Genomic DNA, 18,929 nt, shown 5'->3' with positions numbered 1-18,929 from the left:
CTTGAAAATTGCAGTTGACGCAAGTGCCGCGGGTGAAGGCCAATTAGAGATATCGATAAACGAGGGCGAGGTGCCAAATCACGTGCAGGTGGTTGGTGGAGGTCGGTGCCTCGTTTCATTCACCCCTGACATTGCTAAGCCCCACTTGATTGACATCAAGTTCAATGGTGAAGCAGTTCCTGGTTGTCCCTTCGTCTGCAATGTATCAGACACAAGCAGAGTAATTCTCAGTTTAAATCATTTGGAGCTCATTCCTGTTGATCAACCCGCTAGTTTTCACATGGCTGTTGATGGAAGTGGGAGTGCAGAATTAGCGGTCTCCGTCAGGGGTAAGTTTTCCATTGTAAGAAAATAATTGAAAAATAATACTGAGGTCATTTAATTCAGTGGACGTGTAGTTAACGACGGAAAGCACGTTTAGAACGAATGAATATTTGGATTAATTGAACAAATTCTCAGGAATGCGGAGATTTATAGCCACTTATCTGGAAATATTTTCGTACGGGTTTTTATGAACCTAAAAGTAGGTTGTCTGCCATTTGCTGCCAAGTCTACTAGTTCTGAGATGTTGTGAAGATATCGTTCCTGTACCAAATTAAGGGACGGTTCACCCCGAGAAAAGAACTTTTTCGTTTTTCAAGAAAAAAAAATTTAAATACCATTTTCCGCGTGATTTTTCTTCAGGAATTTTTTTGGTTGATCAATAATAACTTAAAAATGTATCTTCTCTCCTATTTTTCATGATTAATGAGCAAAAATTTGTGATCATATTCAAAAAGCTATGTAAATAAAAAAAATCCGTTGGGGATTTTTTTGGTAATTTTTTGTTTTAAAAAACTTGAATCTCTAATTTTTAATGGTCGGAGACAAATTTGACCCACAAAATCGGATTCCTGAGGAAATATCACGCGAAAAAGACTATTTTAAAATTTTTTTCTCGAAAAACAAAGAAGTTTTTTTTTCCCGGGTGAACCTCCTCTCAAATGGACTTCATTTGACCAAAATCCCTAAATGTGGAATGAAGAAATCAATCAATTGAATAATTCTTTTCATTCATCATTCTCAGGGCCTACGACAGAATTACCTGTGAAAGTGACTGGAAATATTCACAGTGGATTTACAGCGGAATTTACTCCTCGTGACGTTGGAGTACATTCAATAAGCGTTGAGTACAATGGACACCCCGTTAATGGTACGCCATTCCTAGCGAAGGCATTCAATGCTGATAAAGTGTTGATTGGACCAGTTGCAAGGGGTAACGTTGGTCAGCCAACTCATTTCACTGGTGAGTTAGTTAATAATCAACAAATCTCAATGAATAACAAGTATCATTAACACGATAATTCGTTGTTTATTCCATTTTATTAAATTGAATAAGATTTTTTTAAACCAATTTTGTTAGATTTTCAACTTAGTTGAATGCTATTATCATCATTATTCTTATTATCCCTCTCTTCTATGCAACCGATTGTCTTTTTTTTAAATTGGTGAATCCAATTTTAATTAATGGCGATTAATAGGGCTCAATACCTAATTTGAAAATAAAGATTCAATTCGATCCATTCATTAACGAACAATGGAAGAAATACTTTGTTCCATCGAAGAAGAATTTCTTTGTTTCAAACAAATCGAAAATTTTCCCAAAGTTTTGCTTCAATCTCCTTCATTAATTTACAAACGAGTTCATTCATTAATAATTTACCCATAATTCCTCACAGTGGATGCAAGTCAAGCAGGCGAAGGAAACCTCGAAATAACGATATCAGCTCGTGGTCAAAACATTCCCACCCAGGTAACACCTCAGGGTAACGCTCGGTTCTCCGTAAGCTTCGTCCCCTTCGAAGCTTGCGAGCATGTAATAAACATAGCTTTCAATAAACGAACCGTCCCTGGATGTCCCATAATAACCCGAGTGGGTGGTGACAGCCATGTAACTGTCAGTGGACAGGCACTGAGCAGTGCAGCACTCGGTCGTCAGAGTCACTTGACCGTCAGTAATGTTTCCGGTAGCTTGGAAGACTTAGAAGTTAACGTTGAAGGTAAGAGAATCCTTGAAGCACAAATAAAAAAAATCTCCCCACTTTAACGATTGAATTCTCGTTTAGCACCAAGTTATTTAGCACCAAATGATTCATCATTTATCACGATTACCTGTTTTATTATTCGAAGCACATACTTTTCTAATTCATTTGGGGGATAAATATGTGTCTACCACAATTGTCTAATCTATAATTAATTGAGTGTCTCATTTCAGTCGATTAATCTGATTTCATTCGAGAGTGCAAACAAATTGGACTGAACTAGTTCCAATGAAAAATGAGAAATCGCAAACAAGGAAAAACAAAACATACCTATCTGTTCCAGGTCGGCCAGCTTTCAGACTACGACATTACTAGACTCCTTCAAATATCGAAAAAAAAAAATTAAACACTCATATTAAAAACAAAATCTAACGCCTATTCTGTGGACTCTAACGAACTTGGTGGTGGGTACTTAATGTCTCTTTGACACTTCTCAGCTTCTTAATATCTAATTACCTCTACATTCATCCTGACTAATTATTTAAGGAAGTTTTTGTTTACCAGGTGCTATACCCTAAGTTGTATAATTCAACTGATTCTTCTTTCAATTGTTTAGTGATTGAAATATTGTGCCAAGCATGTCAAATGCATTAGATAAGATAGATTGAAGGTGCGTTTAATTTTTCACTGGTTCTTGCTGATCAGGGCAGATCAATTCAAATAGTGATTAATAAAAATTTAACAAATGAGCTATTTCATCTTAACATAGTTCAGCTTTTTAGTGTAGATTAGGTGTAACAAATCTAGCTTATGTGGATGGGACATTAGTTTCTCGTGAGATGATAATACATTCCAGTAATGAACAACCCTTGACCCTGGCTGAAATTACATGAAAAATTTGTATAAAACGACTAACAAGCAAGGACTTGATAGGACCCAATGGACAGGCTGTACCAGCACAGGTCACTGACAACAAAGATACTACCTGCAGTGTTGCATTTACACCAAGAGTTGTGGGTGAGCATAGAATATCAGTGAGCCATCGTAATGTACCGGTTGTTGGAAGCCCATTCAGCTGTAAAGTTTATGATGTTACGGCTATCAAAGTTAAAGACGCACAACGGGGTGTTGTCGGATTGCCAGTTACATTCTTAGGTGAGAGTTTTTCATTGTATTTTTATCACAATATTTTGAAAGGGAATTATTTATTAAGGTATATCCCAAGACAATAATAACAGCACCCAAAAGGAAATCCCTATGGATTCCCTGAAAAAATTCTAAATGACTTAATTTATTGCATTCTGTAAGTTATTGAGTTTTTCTGTCGTCATATGATGTTGATGTAGGCAAATAATAAATTATTTGTAATAACTAATTGTTTAAATCAAATAAGAAGAACTTTCACGAAATTTCCGTTTTTTAGAGTTGAATATCGCAGAAACTGTGTAGTATAAAATTTTACAAAAAAATTCACCGTATTCGGAAATTTATCAATCTATCACGGATTAGTTTTAAAAAACAAAAACATCGTAAGAACCGTTTCCTCATAAGCCTCGTTTGGCCTGTGCTTCACGTGTTGGAAGCCCATATTCCATTATTTATTATCTCCTAAAATGTGCAGTACAGCTAGTTAGCATTTTTTTCAATAGCTGGAGACTATTATCTATGAAATAAACATTATCTATGAAACACATGGGGGCATTTTTAAAACCGTGCATTTTTAATAACGTGTTTTCTACGAATCTACCTTAAGTGAAGTCAAGATATTTTTCATGATGGAGAATTTATTCTGAAGATGAAGCATTTCAAAAGAAAATGAGTCAATATTGTAGAAGTAAGGGCCATGAATATTCTCACAGTTGAAACGAGTCAAGCAGGGCCCGGAAATCTTGAGGTGACTGTCAACGGTGGAAGAGTTCCAACGTCAGCCCAAGCGCAGGGTCCTCACACCTATGCCATCTCTTTTACGCCGAGGGAGCCTGTGGTCCACACTGTGGATCTCAGATTCAACGCAGAAGATGTCCCAGGAAGTCCATTCAGCTGTCAAGTAAATGAAACGAATTTTCTCATTCTATAGAATTTCTGTAGAATTCAGACTTTTTTTTCCTCCGCAATTTTTTAAACACATGCAGAAATGCAGAAACAATTACGAGTCACATGTAAAACAGTATGTAAAACACTAGGTGAGTGACACAGCCAAGGTGCTGATCACCGAGGGCCTGGAGAAAGTCTCGGTGAATCGTTTAGCAACGTTCAACATCGAAGCGGACGCATCCCTGGGTAGTCCAACAGTGGAGGTGCTCTCGCCCACTCGGGAAAGTATACCGGTGCAAATAAAACAGGGCATTCACGGTTCATACACAGCAGGATTTACGCCGAAGGATGTTGGTGGGTATCGTCACGAACGTGGGCTAATCCCAACGATTACATAACTTATCATTACGCTAGAACTAGTTTTTCTCTTTCTCTCTTTTCTTTTTGTTGTGCTATAACGTAATCGGTATTTTCCAGGTGATCATAGTGTTGAAGTTAAATTGAGTGGATCACACATTGAGGGGAGCCCGTTTCTCGTCAAGGCATATAATGCGGATAAAGTTAAAGTTACGGACATCAATAGTGGAGTTGTTGGAAAGCCAGTATTCTTCAGTAGTGAGTGTCACGAATGTTTTTTTTTCTGGAGAGTGGAATAATTTTCATTCGTTTATCATTTTTATGTCCAAAAATGGCTTTGGGAATTTTCAAATAGAATTTTTCACATCTTTAATTCAGGATCGAAGCGGGGAACCGGTTCAAGTTCACATATTTCTTACAGTTATTGAAGTATTTGTCGTTCGAATGGGCTTTTTGAAGTATTGGCACAAGCAGTGAATTTTATGCTCAATTCGCAAGTTTATCAGTAAATGATCAAATAATTAATTTAACATTGTTGATTTTAGTTGATTATTTAAAAATGAGATTTTTTTCTCAAAGATAAGTAGAAAAAATAGCAAAAGTATTCTTATTTTGGACTTCAAGGGAATCCGGAATTTTTTCTACAGCTCATTTTGCGCTCTTTCCAAATATATACATATTAAAGACTAGCATACTTTGAAGTTGACTCGTCTCATCGGAGTTTACCACTTTGCCACTGAATTGATCCACCACTCACCTCTCATTTCACTTGCAGTTAACGCCAGTCAGGCGGGAGCAGGGAACCTCGAGATAATAGTTGCTGTAAATGGCAAGAACGTCCCAAATTACGTCCAAAGCGAGGGTAATGCAAAGTTCCGCGTGAACTTTAAACCCCAAGAAGCCGCCGTCCATAGTCTAAGTGTTCGTTTCAACGGCGAGCCAGTGCCAGGTTCCCCCTTCAATTGCAAAGTCGTGGGGGCAGGCCAAGCAGTGATAACAGGCAGTAATCTGAAGATGGGAGCAGTGAAACAGCAAATCTCCTTCACAGTAGATCCACAAGCCTCGGCCCTCAATTGCGATGTCATCGTGACTCCCCCGTCCGGAATAGCTCTTCCAATAACAATTGAGCCCATTGAAGGTCGCTACAATATCAGCTTCACACCAACAGAAGTTGGTCGGCACAACGTCAGCGTCTTTGTGGATGGGGAGCCAATAAAAAATTCCCCATTTGCCTGCAACATCTACGACGTTACGAAGGTGCACGTGTCTGGCTTGACAGAGGCTAGACTGGGCCAGGCAACGACCTTCACAGTGGATGCTGCAGAGGCTGGTGAGGGTACTCTCGAGCTCGTCGTCAGCACAAACAATAATACAGTGAAGGCAGAGGTGGTGGCGTGTGCTCGAGGCCTCTACGATGTCACCTTTGTCCCCCAAACAACAAGCACACACTACGTAAACATCAGCTTCAATGATGACAATGTACCTGGGAGTCCCTTCAAATGTCCAGTGGTAGGTGGAGGATTAGATGGGCCATCTGTCATCAGAGTTGGCAGCACTGCCTACATGGACCTCGATATGCCAAGACTGGAGGGTCCAGTGTCTGCTGAAGTTACTGGGCCTGATGGCATCATTATTCCCTGCACATTGACTAAATTATCATCAACTTTGTACAGAGTGGAAGTTAGAACGAGACAAGTGGGGATTTACAATGTTATCTTCAGTGATGGACACAAGATCATCAGCTCTCAGTCGCTTCAGGCGTTTGATCCAACTAAAGTAAACATTAAGGAAATTTCGGATGCTATTTGCCATCGACCTGGTACGATTGTCGTGGTGGCCTCGAAGGAGGCAGGACCAGGGAAAATCACAGCGTCTGTTAGGGCCGGTGGAGTCGATGTGGATAATGTTGTGAGGGAGAGTGAGAGTGGAGTTTACGAGGTCATTTTTCATCCGACCAAGGCTGCTCCCCATAGGGTTCATATCAAGTACAATGATGTGCATATTCAGGGGAGTCCTCTGGAGGTGGCAGTCAGGGGGCCCACGGGGGGGAGGGAGGTAACTGCCATTGGGCTTGGATTGTATCAGTCCTGCATTGGGAAAATTACGTCGTTCACGATTGAAACGTTAGGGAGACCTGGCAAGGAATTTGATGTGGTGATCAGTGGACCTCAGGGAAATGCTGTGCCTGTACGGTGCTATCAGCATCGAGATGGAAATTTACTGGCTGAGTTCACTACGAATTCCATTGGTGAGCACAATATTCACTCTTGTGGTCGTTAATTGCATGGATAACAGCGATTTTCGGTTATTTTTAATATTTAACTCAATGGAAAAATTAATGACCGCCGAACTACGGCGAAAGACAAACTCTAATTTGCGCCAGGGTTCTTGATATTTTATTGACAATTTTTGGTGAAAATTTCAGATTTTTAAAAAAATTGCTTTTTGAGTAATTAGCGATAAAAAGAATATTTTCCCGTGTAAACTCCGTCAAACTGAAGATAATGTTATGTATGACGTCTCATTTTGAAATATTGGGGTCAATTTGGAAAACAATTTTTTTTAAATAAAAACTTGCGATTTTCATAAATCATAATTCCCTCAATTATTCATATTTTTCAATTGTTCTTTTTTCAAAATGAAGTACTGAAGTACTAAAATATTGATTGCTTCATTTTGATTCTTCATTCTTCTCTCAGGTACCTACAACATTGATGTTCTCCAAGGTGCAAAACCAATCTTGGGTTCTCCATTCTTCTGTCAAGCATTCGATCCAAATAAGGTGAAATTGCAGGAATTGGGACCCACCACAGTATCCGTGCACGACCGTATTGCCTTCAAGTGTAAGTAATAGTCGTTCTAATATTCACTAGAGTGAAGAATGCAGGACGGAAAGAACAGTGTTGACTAATGATTCAATAGCACGAAAGTCTTTAACAATGTTTGGTAAGAACGTGAAAGCGCAATGGAGCAAGATGTGTGCATGAGAGCTTGAGAGATGTTTCAAGGTTGTTCAGGGGAAAACTAATTGCCTAGTTTTTGATGCATTATCGCGATACCGGAGTAAAATATACAGTGCACAGTCTACTTTCAAATAGCCTTGCAGTGAGTGTTCAAGTGAACAGTCGAGCAATGCTAGCCGGTGTTTCCAGTGTAACAATTCACAATAGCTAGAGTCTGATCTAAAACAAGTGGATAGTAGACAAACAAGACAAATGGTAATTGAATTTTCCGGGGGAATTTTTTAGTGATTAAAAATGATGCTGGAGTGGCGGATTTGGATGTAACTGCTACTAGTCCCTTGGGACAAGAACTTCCTCTTCAGGTAACTCCATTGAACGACGGAGCTGAGATGATTGAATTTTCACCGAGCGTTCCGGGATCCTACATGATTAATGTAACGTATGGTGAGTGAGTTCTTCTATTTTTGTCGAGCAGGGATCTTTAATTTTCTTGGTGGCTGAAAATGAATCGATGAAGGTGGAATGCAGTTAAACTTAATGAGTGAAATGAACAATTTCAGTTGTTGCATTCATTCGGAGAACGAGTAATTCCAGGAGAAAATATCAGAGGGCTTTTCTTGTGAATGAATTTTTTCTTTTCTTTTTTTTTTCAAAAAATGTCTCAAGATTCTGTGAACTATTGATTTCACTCGTACTCAATACCAACGATTTTCCAAATTGACGAAAAAAATTTAATAATATGAAACTTTGACATATTACCGTAGTTAATCAAATTTAATGAATTCTTTAATTATATAGTTGTAGATTTTGTACTCTAATAACTAGAATATGCAGAATAAGCCTCAAACAATCAGGTGAAGGCATTGAATTGAAAGCCGAAATTGCAGAAATAGATTCCCGAGGTAGGAATAAAAACCCAAGAGAAACAAACAAATTTTTGTCAAAAGTTTTTTTGTAAAACAGAGTGTGAGCTATTGACATTTTTTACAACCACTGGCATATTCCCTGGATTCCTGAATATTTCAACTGATCTATCCAGTTTTACCACTCCACTACTCTAGAAAATCACTTAGACCAATGCCTGAAATGTTCAAACGTCATATGAAAAATTTACAATTCCAATGAATGAGTCAAACCACTCGACTCTGAAACCAAATTTTCCTGAAAATCCACAGGATGATGAAACTCCAACTTTTACATTTCCCTTCACCAAAAAATAAAAACCCCATTCCCACCAACAGGAGGTACACCGATCCAAGGCACCCCATTGGTATGCACTGTGGAGTCCGCGGGTCAGGCTCGCGCAAAGGGTGAAGGCTTGTTGAGTGGACACGTGGGCAAACCGGCTCACTTCATCGTGACGGGAACTCGGAGTCCCCCAGCAGTGCAGGTTGACGGTCCGGACAGTGTATCAAAGCCGTCAATCGAGGCGGGAGCAAACCCAGGCACCTGGAACATCTCGTACACCCCCACAGAAGTGGGTGTATTCGACGTTCGAGTGGTGTGCGCAGGCCAGCAGTTGCCAGGATCCCCCTGGCACCCGAAGATCATCGACACAAGGAACCTCCGAGTCATCGGAGGTTGGGCAGCAATATGCGACGACGTCGGTCGTCTCAAACTGTCACCAAATAGCAAAATAAGCTTCGACACAGCCGAGGCTGGACCTGGAGAGCTGACAGGCACCATTGACGATCACCTCATCACCTTCGAGATGACATCCAATAACAGATTGAAGTTGATTCCCCCTCAGTTGAACGGCGGAGAGCATCACATGGAGATTTTATTTAACGGCATTCCATTTCCAGGTACGATTTCCATTCATCGTCGATGGTCTCTCTTTTTCAATATATAGGCGTGTGAAGTTTCTCTGGAGACATTGTACGATGTTTGTTTTCAATTCATTAGCCAAGTGGGAAAGCCAGATGCGTCAATTTCACCTCGCGATCAGTTTTTGGGAAACATCTGGGATTTGAAGCTGCAGTTTCTGTAGTAATTTTTTGGACAATATTATTAATTGTCCAAATTAATACTATTAATTTAGCAAAAATCAAAATTATTATGGATATATTTTGCGGTAGTTTTCTGAGGTAGATTTTTTCGTTATTATTATTCATCATGTATTTTCTCATTCCATAGACCATAGCAATCTGTTTTTGATACATAGGAATATGCAAGACTAGTTTATATATTATTCAAATTACACCAGTAAAAGCTTTACCATTCTTTTTTAATAGAGTAATGAACGTTATTGCGAAATGTTTCCTTTTAATCGACTTTTTTAAAAATCCACGTACTTATGAACATGGCTTGTGATTATTCACAGGAGCTCCTAAATTAGCAGTGGTCCAGGAGCTTGAACCTCCTGTGCAGGACACCAGTAGAGTCATGCTCAGAGGGAGAGGACTGACATCAGCCAAAGTTGGTGAGGAAGTTAGTTTCACCATTGATGGCTCCCAAGCGGGAAATGGAACACCAAAAGTTCAGCTTTTCTCACCGACGAATGAAGTTAATGTGCTGCTGCAGCATCTGGGAGACAGTGTTTATCGTGCCAGTTATATTCCCCTCACTTCCGAATCACTTTTAATGACTGTTTCATGGAATGGAAGACAATTGAAAGGATGCCCTCTGCAGATCAATGTTACGAGCGCTGCTGATGCTTCCAGAGTTATTTGTTCGGGTGATGGACTCAAGAATGGAATTGTTGGGCAGGAAATTAGAAGTTTCATTGACACGAGGAGAGCTGGGCCAGGGGAGCTCACTGCTCACTGCGTGGGGCCACACAAAGTTGCGTACTGCGAGCTTTACGATCATGGCGATGCGACTTTCACTCTAAATGTTAAACCACAGGAGGCTGGGAGACACGCACTAACGATCAAGTATGCTGGCGAACACGTGCCTGGTTCACCCTTCACTCTTAGGGTTTCTGGAGCTCCAGACGCCTCTAAAGTATGTAAAATACCCTATCCAATGATGAAATGTAACAAGTTTAACGCGATTAGTTTTTCCAATGATGAAATCATTTTAAAAATTGACGATTTTGAGAGAGAATATCGAGAGGGCTTTTCCATGGAACAATTTTCTCTGCTCCAGAGAAAAGGCTCTTCACATTTTTTCCCATAATTTCTTGTTTCTAAAATGGTCCATTAATTAACGAGGATGTCACGTTTATGTGATTACGGTTCATAATGCCCCGAAAGATTAAGAGAGTTATTTTCAAAAATTGAAAAATTCATTTCAACTTGTGAGTATCGATGAAAAACAGACAGGACAGTTTATCAGTTCACTATAATGAATTTTTAACAATAAAAAAAAATGTTTGAAACTGCAAGGAATTGAGAGAAAAGCAATATTTTTTTGGTATCAAATAAACTTTCTTCTTCAAAAGCAGTTCTCTCTCTCAGTATTTATCACGTCAATAATTCTTTTTATTTTTAGGTCCGAGTTTATGGACCTGGAATTGAACACGGGGTCCTAGCCACATTTCAATCCAGATTCATCTGCGATACAAGAGGGGCAGGTGCAGGGCAATTAACCGTACGGGTCAGAGGGCCGAAAGGTGCCTTCCGAGTGGAGATGCAGAGAGAAACCCAGAAGGACAGGATAATCCTCTGTCGTTACGATCCAACAGAGCCTGGAGACTATAGGGTTGAAGTTCGTTGGGCTGGAGTCCTCGTCCCTGGCTCCCCTTTCCCAGTTAGAATCGTCGATACGCAGGACGAACTATTGGTACTTACCCAGGTGATGACAAACACCCTCCAATAGTAGAAGAAGAAATTTATTATCAACAGGAACGTCAATACAAATTTTTCTAATTTTTCTTTTCTTTTTCCTTCGCAGACTGCTGATACTTATTCGACGGGCCATCATACATTAACTTCCTGGCGGGGATCTCAAGCAATTCTCTAACATTCCCATGTTAACCCCTTTGTTATCAATGTTTTTTTCTCACAAACTAATAATAAATATTATATAATATATCTCATTATAACTTATATATTACGTTTTCAATAAAAATCAAGGATTCAAATAATTTTCTTGTTGCGTTTGAATAATCCAAGTGTTTCCCACATGCGAAAATTTGTCAAGATCCCATATTAGTTTTATACCTCAAGAAGTACTGGACAGATTGGGCTGAAACGACGCGCCGAAGTTGAGTTCAATCATAGTTACAATGAGCCACAATTTCAGATTTTGATCTGCAAGTTTCACCATATTTATGTTAATTTTTATAAAAATTAATCAGCAAAAATCCAAGCTGTCACATACATACAGACATGATCCTAAAAACACAATCTCTTCAATTTGCAATCAAAATTAGAAAAATCCGTTAAATCCAAGGCTTCCACTCGGAAGCAGAACCTCAAACTTGTTGATTATCCATTTATAAACAACTGGGGGCAACGAAAAAGGAAACAAAAATCTATGTTTAATAACATATATTTAAAAAATGTACAGTGATTACCGTCTTCCCCCCTCTTTCTTCTTTTCCTTAATCTCCATCTTACTCAAAGTTCTGAATACCTGCTTTTTGAGCTCCCTCTGCCTCTTAAGCTTCCTGATCTCCTCGACCTCCACTCTTTTCTGATAGGCGGTCATTCTCGCCTTGGTAGCCTCCTTGAGCTTCTCCTGCTTATTCGCATAATTAGTCCTGATCATCTTCATGAGTTTGGCAACATTCTCCTCCTTGACATCCCTAACAACAGCAACTCTCTTGTCCTCGAATTTTTGTATTCTATTCTCCTCGAGTGGCGCTAATTTGGGTTTATCCCTGTAAGGCAGTTCCTTCTGGAGATTTCTGGGAATAATCAGGGGCTTGAACACCTTCGGCTGCCTTTCAATCTTCGTGTACAGCGAATCCTTGTTAGGCACCGCCCTCACATTTCCCTCCCGCTTCAACTGCCCAGTGGTCTTCATTCCCTTCCACTGGTTCTTCTGCTCCATCGGCAACAGCAGCGAATTCACAGGATTGTAAAACTTTGGAACGTCAATTTTATACCAAGTTCTACAGAACACGATATCACTGAGTTGAATTTTATCCTCAAACGTCGCTCTGAAGCATCCCTCGGGTTTACTAATAGCTTTTTTAATCATTCCTCTGATCCCGGACACAGTCTTGATCCTCGCCCCTTCGAACTTGGCCACTTCCAGTGTAGAATTAAACATATCCTTGATGAAAGCAGTTTTTTTATACACCTTCAGAGGCACCCCTGTTAGCTTCAGTTTCTTAACGATTCTCGTGCTCTTATCCAACTCGAGAATTGTTCCCGTAGCTGCAATTCTGAAGCCGGGAATTCTCGTTGCGACATCCTGGACGGCGAGGAACCCAGTCCCCTGGGGGGTGATAGGTCCCCAAAAGTGCGCCATGCAGGCGACATGTTCAGGCGTGTACTTGATCATCCTATTCCTCAAGTTATCCTCTAGTTTAGAATAAATGGGAATTGTCTGGAATCTTCTCCATCCAACAGAGAGAATCAGTGGATCCCTCGTCTTGAGAATCTTGGAGTACCACCTGTGTTTCTTCAGTCTCCCTTGGACGTAGCCAATGTTCTCCTCTCCATGGAGAAGACCTCCGACGATCAGAGGATACGTCGGATCTAGATTCGTAATCAACTCGCAAGGGACCGATTCTAATTCAACTCTAACGTACATCCCAGGTCTGAAACCTTCGAGTTGGACCCTGAGGTCGTCATCAAGCCCCTCAAACTCAGATTTATTCAACTGCGCTTGCTTCTCCACCTCCTGCTTCAAGTCGTCGTAGTAACTCTTCGCCTCTGTGTTGTCATATTCAGAGTCAAATTGCTGTTTCAGCTTTCTCTTTTTCTCGAGGAGTTTCTTTTTCTCCTCAGCTTCGTCAGGGGCCAGCTCTTTAGGGGGCTTGGGTGCAGCCTTCGCTTCCACCTTCTCCCCAGTCTCTAGATCCTCAAAATCTCCAAAGACTTCTTCTTCTTCGTCTTCCTCCAGGTCGTCGAGTTTGAGGAGCTCTTCAGCGTCTTCTGATTCCTTCCATTTGCCTGTTACAAATCGATTTATCAAGCAGAGCTTGTTCTCCTCTGATATCCAGTCCCTAGGTTGTTCCCTCGAATAATACACTGTTTCTTCTTGATTCTTGAGTTCTCTTTCTTCAAGTTTTTGCTTTTGTTTTTCGGAAACGACTTTGAAAATCCCTCCAAGATTCTCGTTGTCATTGTCTTCATCCTCCTGGCTTTCCTGATTTTTTCTCGAATCTGAAACCCCGTAGACGAGCTTCATGAGATTCACATTGGACTGTTGACGATTCAAAAAAGATTCTCGGGCCTTTTTCGCCAGGTCTGTCTTCCATTGGGGAATTTCATCCCCTGAATCTTTCTCATCTTCATCATCGTCAGTTTCCTCTTCAGATTTCGAGTCTACTGCGCTCTCAGGGTCATCTAAGTCTAATTGTCTGTCAATATCGTTGTCTGATAGTTCATCAAAACTCTCGTCATCATCTGACTCACTTCCAGAGTCTCTCTTCGATTTTAGTTGTTCTGATATGGATGAAAATTTGGTGAGAGCCTTGGCTATTTTATCCTTAACTTCACACGTTGGATTTTTACTCAGGGGTTGGTGAACTACTGGCGTTTCATGGAGTGATTTCGATTCTGCTGACGCAGTTTGAGCTCTTAACGAAGTCAACTCCAATTCCAACTCATCTTGCTCATCAATCTTCTGCTTTTTGGGTAAATTTTCGACTGTGTGAGCAGTAATTTTTCTCTTGCCAACAGATTCACCATCCCCGGTGATTTGTTCTTGACTATTTTCGGACTCTTCATATTCTCCATCATCTTCATCATTTTCGTCGTCAATTTCCTCCTCAATTTCGTCTCCATCTTCAGAATCACCGAAAATAACTTTCCGTCTAATCCTCCCACCGTCAACAACATTCACCTGTCCATATCCCGAGCTCACCTCTTCCTCAACTTCCCCAGACTTGATAAAACCAGCTCCACTGAACAACTGCAGCTCACTCTTCTCCAATTTCTCATCCAGAGTCCCCTGAGCGTCCATCAACGACGAAATAAGCCCTGTATCCTCCTCTTTGTAAGAATGACTCCCTCCCAGCTCCACATAAACAGCATCCTTATCATAAACAATGCCCCCAACCCCAGAGAAAGGGGCATAAATGAGCCTTTCCTTCTCCACCAAGGCTCGTTTCTTAATGTGCTCAGGTAGTGGGCAAGGATCAGGAAGAAAGCTCACATCTTTTATCCTCAAATCTCCACAGCCAGGGATATGAATGGAGGACTCCTTGTTCAATGGAACCCCTCTGACATACCCATACAAACTGATCGTTCTGTCCACTTTCGGATTCTGTCTTATAGTCTCAGGTGAAGTTAGATCTTCAACTCTATCAGCTAACAGATAGGGATGCGTAGTTCTCCAGACCAAGGGTCTGAACTTCATGACTGAGATGAATCTGGCCAAGTTCTTGACTTCATTACGAAGGTACTCCTCATGCAGAAGACCAGAAAGGTAAAACAATTTTGCACCTTGATACACCTCAGTCCAAAATCTGTGCTTAAGGATTTTCTTCGTCTTCTTCAATTGCTTAGCGTTGGGTAGGAGGTCCAAGTGGGTCAGTACCCCCATGATTCGAGGCATTCCGTGGACCTGACAAATGTTCAAGAACTCGAAAATCTCCATTTCGAAACCGAAAGAAGCATCCACCAGCAGCAGCACCAGGTCTGCTACTTTAGCAATGTCAATCATGCTGTTTATGTCGTTGTTGCACTCCATGAACGTTATTCTTCGTTTTTTACCTGAGACTATTGTCACGGGGCCCACTACGTTACTCAAGGGCTGGCGGACGTAACTCTTTATCAAACATTGGATTAGCAGTGATTTTCCTACCTTCGGAGGGCCAACGACTGCCACGAGAACTGGAGGCGGCTCCACTGGGGTTCTGTCCACCACTGGAATATGCTGTTTCTTCGTCTCGATGTCCTGCTTCCTACGGAATCTTCTCTCTGCTTTTACTGCTGAGTTGAAGGTGAAGGCTTTTGGGTTTCGCTGCTTGTCGGTTAACCCATCACTCTGGGGCTTCTTCGCCTTTTTCTTCTCGGCTTTTCGACCCGCATTTCGCTCACGATGTGACTTGTGCTTTGTGATGTCTCCTTCTGGTGTCGACATTTTGGTTTTGTGGTAGTTTTTTATTATTTAGGATTGCATCGGTACTATTTCGGTGAGGTTTAATTGTTGCTGCAGGCGCGTGTTTGGACACATGCTTTTTGACTGGATGAGGTTAGGGTGCTGTGGAGCAGCACACCACGCGGTTTCCCGGAGATTTGTTGGCACTGAGCAGAATTGGGGATGGGTGATGTTTGTCGATTAATCGAAAACATAGGTTTTTTATGCCCACACATCGACGTTTTTCATTCGATGCTTTGAACGGCCGATTAATCGATTTTCGATTCTTTTTTCCAAAAACATCGATGTTTCTGACCATTTTGTTTAAGCTATAACAAAATTGCTCTTTTTTCTGTCGAAGAATAATCTCCATTGGTTTTTTAAATTAAAAAAAAAAACTTTTTTTTAGATTTAAATTTTTAACAATTATTGCAGCTAACGGAAAATATTCAACATATTTTCTTCAATTAATCATAAACCCTATTTCGAGATTAAAAATTTAATTCTCCAGCAGTACTTATTATTTATTGAAACGTAAGTTTCTCGAGAAGAAAAAAAATTACTAAAAAAATTTGTTTTTTCTCCTGTGTAATGAGAAAAACATCGATTTTTTAAAAAACATCAATTCTTTGATAATCGATGTTTTTTAAAACATCGCCCATCCGTAAACAGAACGTCATAGTCATACGGCCAGATCTCACTATGGGGACGTTTCAGAAATTATGGTCTGTAAAGAGCATTGGTGGTTTTAGGGGGGGAAAAATCCATAGAATGAGTTAAGAGAATTTGATCAATTAAAAAAAATGTATGTTCTCAGTTCCGTCCTTCTGCGCCTCGACTGATCCCAATTAAAAAATCTATTTATGAATTCTGAAAACTGAAAAAAAAATCAATGTCCATTTTACCCCACTCATGAGATAACACCTCAGAAAATTTTGTAATTATCTCAATAATAAGTGGTTTTAAAGAAAAATTAAGAATTATTTTATCAGAAATTTTCTCTGAAAATTACTTATTCTTGAAATAAATGCATAATTAATCAGAATACTCTCTCAATTTACCCTGAAAATTGATGATTACACAATTCGGTAGATATGGAATGGAAAAAGGCCGAGTGATTTTTTGATTTTCTCTTTATTTATATAATTAAACGCTCAAGTTTCTCTTCACTTCTTCTGCGCTGCGGCAGCCTCGTCCTCTCTCTGGTAGGACTGGAGGAGCTCCTGCTTCTTGGCAGCGAGTCTCTCGGCCCTGCGTTTGCGTGCCTCACGCACCTTGGTACGACGTGCCTCCGCCTGGTCTGAGAGCATCTCAGCACGTGCCTTTTCAGCCTTCTTCTTGTGGATGAATTCCATGAGGACACGCTTGTTCTTGAACACGTTACCCTTGGCTTTCATGTACAGAGAGTGGTATAGGTGCCTGTCGATTTTCTTAGTCTCACGGTATTTCTTCAAGAGACGACGGAGTACCCTCATACGTTGAACCCAGAGATCCTGGAATTAGTAAAACCATTCACCAAAACGTTAGACCAGTTACTTATTAAATGCGATCATTTTTTGTTGGAAATTAAATTTTTTTTTGTCGTTCATTCTTCAAATATCTCGAGAACTAATGAATGTAGAATAAAAAATCTATTTTTATTTGTAGAGAATGGAGCTTTTACGAAAGAAGAAGCAGTTATTACTGAGATTATTTAATTTATAATATTTAATAAGAATAGATCGAAGATTCACCTCCAGATTAGTTTATAAAAATCTTTGAAACGGAGTTGAAAAAATAAAAAGTCAAGAGAGGTATTTTGTAAGAACTTCAATTCCCTGCAAGCCCCCTTGAATCATTTTATTCCTATTCTAATTATAATTAAATTTTCGGTTGAAGAATTCATACAATCGAATTTCATCAATTCAGACTTTCGGAACTAAAAAAAAATCTCTTAATATTTATTTCTGAAAGTACGCGTTACAGAGATGACTTGACAATGAGTTCACGATTTTTAATACTAGAGTCGTTCGAAAATTGATCGTCAGATGATTTTATAAATATTTGAAACAAGAAAGATTTTTTGAGTAATTTCATTTTGGAGAAATTCTTCAGTTATTTTTGAGATATTTCGTAAAAATTAATGGATGAAACACTGAATTACCTTCTGAGGCGTACGAGCATTAGCAGTACCTTTCCTCTTACCGAACCCACAGTGACGTCCCTTCCTCCTAGCTTCAGTATTTTTACGTACACGAGCTCTGGAGTGGACAGCCACTGGCTTCTTGATGATCAAACCATCCTTGATCAGTTTTCGAATGTTCTGGCCTGAAAGTTGACAAAAATGATCAATTACCCTCTCCTACTTGTCCTAGAAAATTGTTTCGCTTTCTACTAAAATTCCCCAATCCCCCTTCAATTTTGGAACATTCAGAAGTAAAATAATTATATTATGGAGTAAAATCTACTCAACATTGCCTCCACCCCAAATACCTCTGAGTCCAAGCGAAAAGACAACCTCAAAATCTCCCCAAATTTCCTGTCCCAATAAATTCCCAGAAACAAACTCCGTCCACTCCCCCAAAAAATAAAGATCAACTTACGAGAATTGGTGTTGGCAATCTCGTTGATTTCATTGGGGTCCAGCCATACCTTCTTGCGACCACATCGCATAACCGAGGCTGCGAGCCTCTTCTGTAGTTTCAAAGAACTGCAACAGAAAAAAACAAAGGATAAGCCCCAATTCACCCATCCCTGCAGGCCTAGAGCATGCAGACAACGAGGTTAGGATTATCTGACACTTGAAAACCCCATCCCCTGGTCCTTCACACCCCCAACCCCTCCAAAATCATGAGCACCCCTCAAAACCCCTGTAAAAATCCCTGATAAACAACCCCATACCCCCAAATGTTTAACAATCATTCCTCAGCCGAGACCATGTGGCTCCCGTCAGCCATAAATACCGCACACCCGATATAAACTCCAATAAAACCCGAAACTGCACTCATCAATCTCCCCGAAAATCCCGTGCAATTGAACCCCCTCACAAGACACTACTCAATTAATTTTCAACCCTCAAAATTCCGATTTTTCTTTCGTAAAACGTGTACCTCATGATTGAGCCTCCGAGTCCTTCGTGGTAAAGAGAATCAAGATGGCGTCGTTCACGTTTCCTAGCGTTTCACCTCCAGAGTCAGTGCAAAATCCCCCCCGCGTAATTCCCCTCGCCCGATATCCCCGTTGACCGCCACAACCTGAATAAAAGAAAAATAATCATTTTCATCGAATGCTCGATGGTAAAAATCATGAAAAAATTCTGGTTTTAACGTTCAATTGACTTTTCGCCCGGGAAAATACGATTCAAACTCAACAATTGGAACACCAGCGCCATGAGAAGCTAGCGCGCACGCGCAGAGGCACCTCCAACTCC

The 18,929-nt window shown here is 40.3% G+C and overlaps 3 protein-coding genes across 3 annotated transcripts in view; 1 reads left to right on the top strand and 2 right to left on the bottom strand.

Annotated features, from left to right (window-relative positions):
- LOC107042647 (filamin-C) overlaps window positions 1–11,352 on the top strand; it is a 30,496-nt gene extending 19,144 nt beyond the window's left edge. The window contains exons 14-27 of the mRNA XM_015263782.2: window positions 15–329; window positions 1,067–1,285; window positions 1,719–2,039; window positions 2,955–3,176; window positions 3,881–4,068; window positions 4,205–4,409; window positions 4,533–4,670; window positions 5,188–6,660; window positions 7,112–7,255; window positions 7,661–7,819; window positions 8,617–9,180; window positions 9,699–10,321; window positions 10,811–11,113; window positions 11,213–11,352. Coding sequence (XP_015119268.1) covers window positions 15–329; window positions 1,067–1,285; window positions 1,719–2,039; window positions 2,955–3,176; window positions 3,881–4,068; window positions 4,205–4,409; window positions 4,533–4,670; window positions 5,188–6,660; window positions 7,112–7,255; window positions 7,661–7,819; window positions 8,617–9,180; window positions 9,699–10,321; window positions 10,811–11,113; window positions 11,213–11,281 — 4,943 coding nt within the window. The 3' untranslated portion in view covers window positions 11,282–11,352. The remainder of the gene's footprint in view (window positions 1–14; window positions 330–1,066; window positions 1,286–1,718; window positions 2,040–2,954; window positions 3,177–3,880; window positions 4,069–4,204; window positions 4,410–4,532; window positions 4,671–5,187; window positions 6,661–7,111; window positions 7,256–7,660; window positions 7,820–8,616; window positions 9,181–9,698; window positions 10,322–10,810; window positions 11,114–11,212) is intronic.
- Window positions 11,353–11,796: 444 nt separating this feature from the next.
- On the bottom strand, window positions 11,797–15,668 carry LOC107042579 (ribosome biogenesis protein BMS1 homolog). Its single transcript, XM_015263674.2, has one exon. The coding sequence runs from the start codon at window positions 15,521–15,523 to the stop codon at window positions 11,834–11,836; it is 3,690 nt and encodes a 1,229-aa protein (XP_015119160.1). The 5' UTR covers window positions 15,524–15,668; the 3' UTR covers window positions 11,797–11,833.
- A 967-nt stretch (window positions 15,669–16,635) lies between these two features.
- Window positions 16,636–18,667, bottom strand: LOC107042580 (60S ribosomal protein L19). Its single transcript, XM_015263675.1, has 4 exons — window positions 18,610–18,667; window positions 18,103–18,209; window positions 17,664–17,827; window positions 16,636–17,013 (listed from the first exon to the last, which is right to left on the bottom strand). The coding sequence occupies exons 1-4, from the start codon at window positions 18,612–18,614 to the stop codon at window positions 16,687–16,689; spliced, it is 603 nt and encodes a 200-aa protein (XP_015119161.1). The 5' UTR covers window positions 18,615–18,667; the 3' UTR covers window positions 16,636–16,686.
- Between the last annotated feature and the right edge of the window lie 262 nt (window positions 18,668–18,929).

The sequence above is a fragment of the Diachasma alloeum genome, unplaced genomic scaffold, assembly GCF_001412515.2.
Source record: "Diachasma alloeum isolate Michigan unplaced genomic scaffold, Dall2.0 Dall_scaffold_00494, whole genome shotgun sequence".
NCBI classification, from domain to species: Eukaryota; Metazoa; Arthropoda; class Insecta; order Hymenoptera; family Braconidae; genus Diachasma; species Diachasma alloeum.
This window is presented reverse-complemented; position numbering and strand designations above follow the sequence as displayed.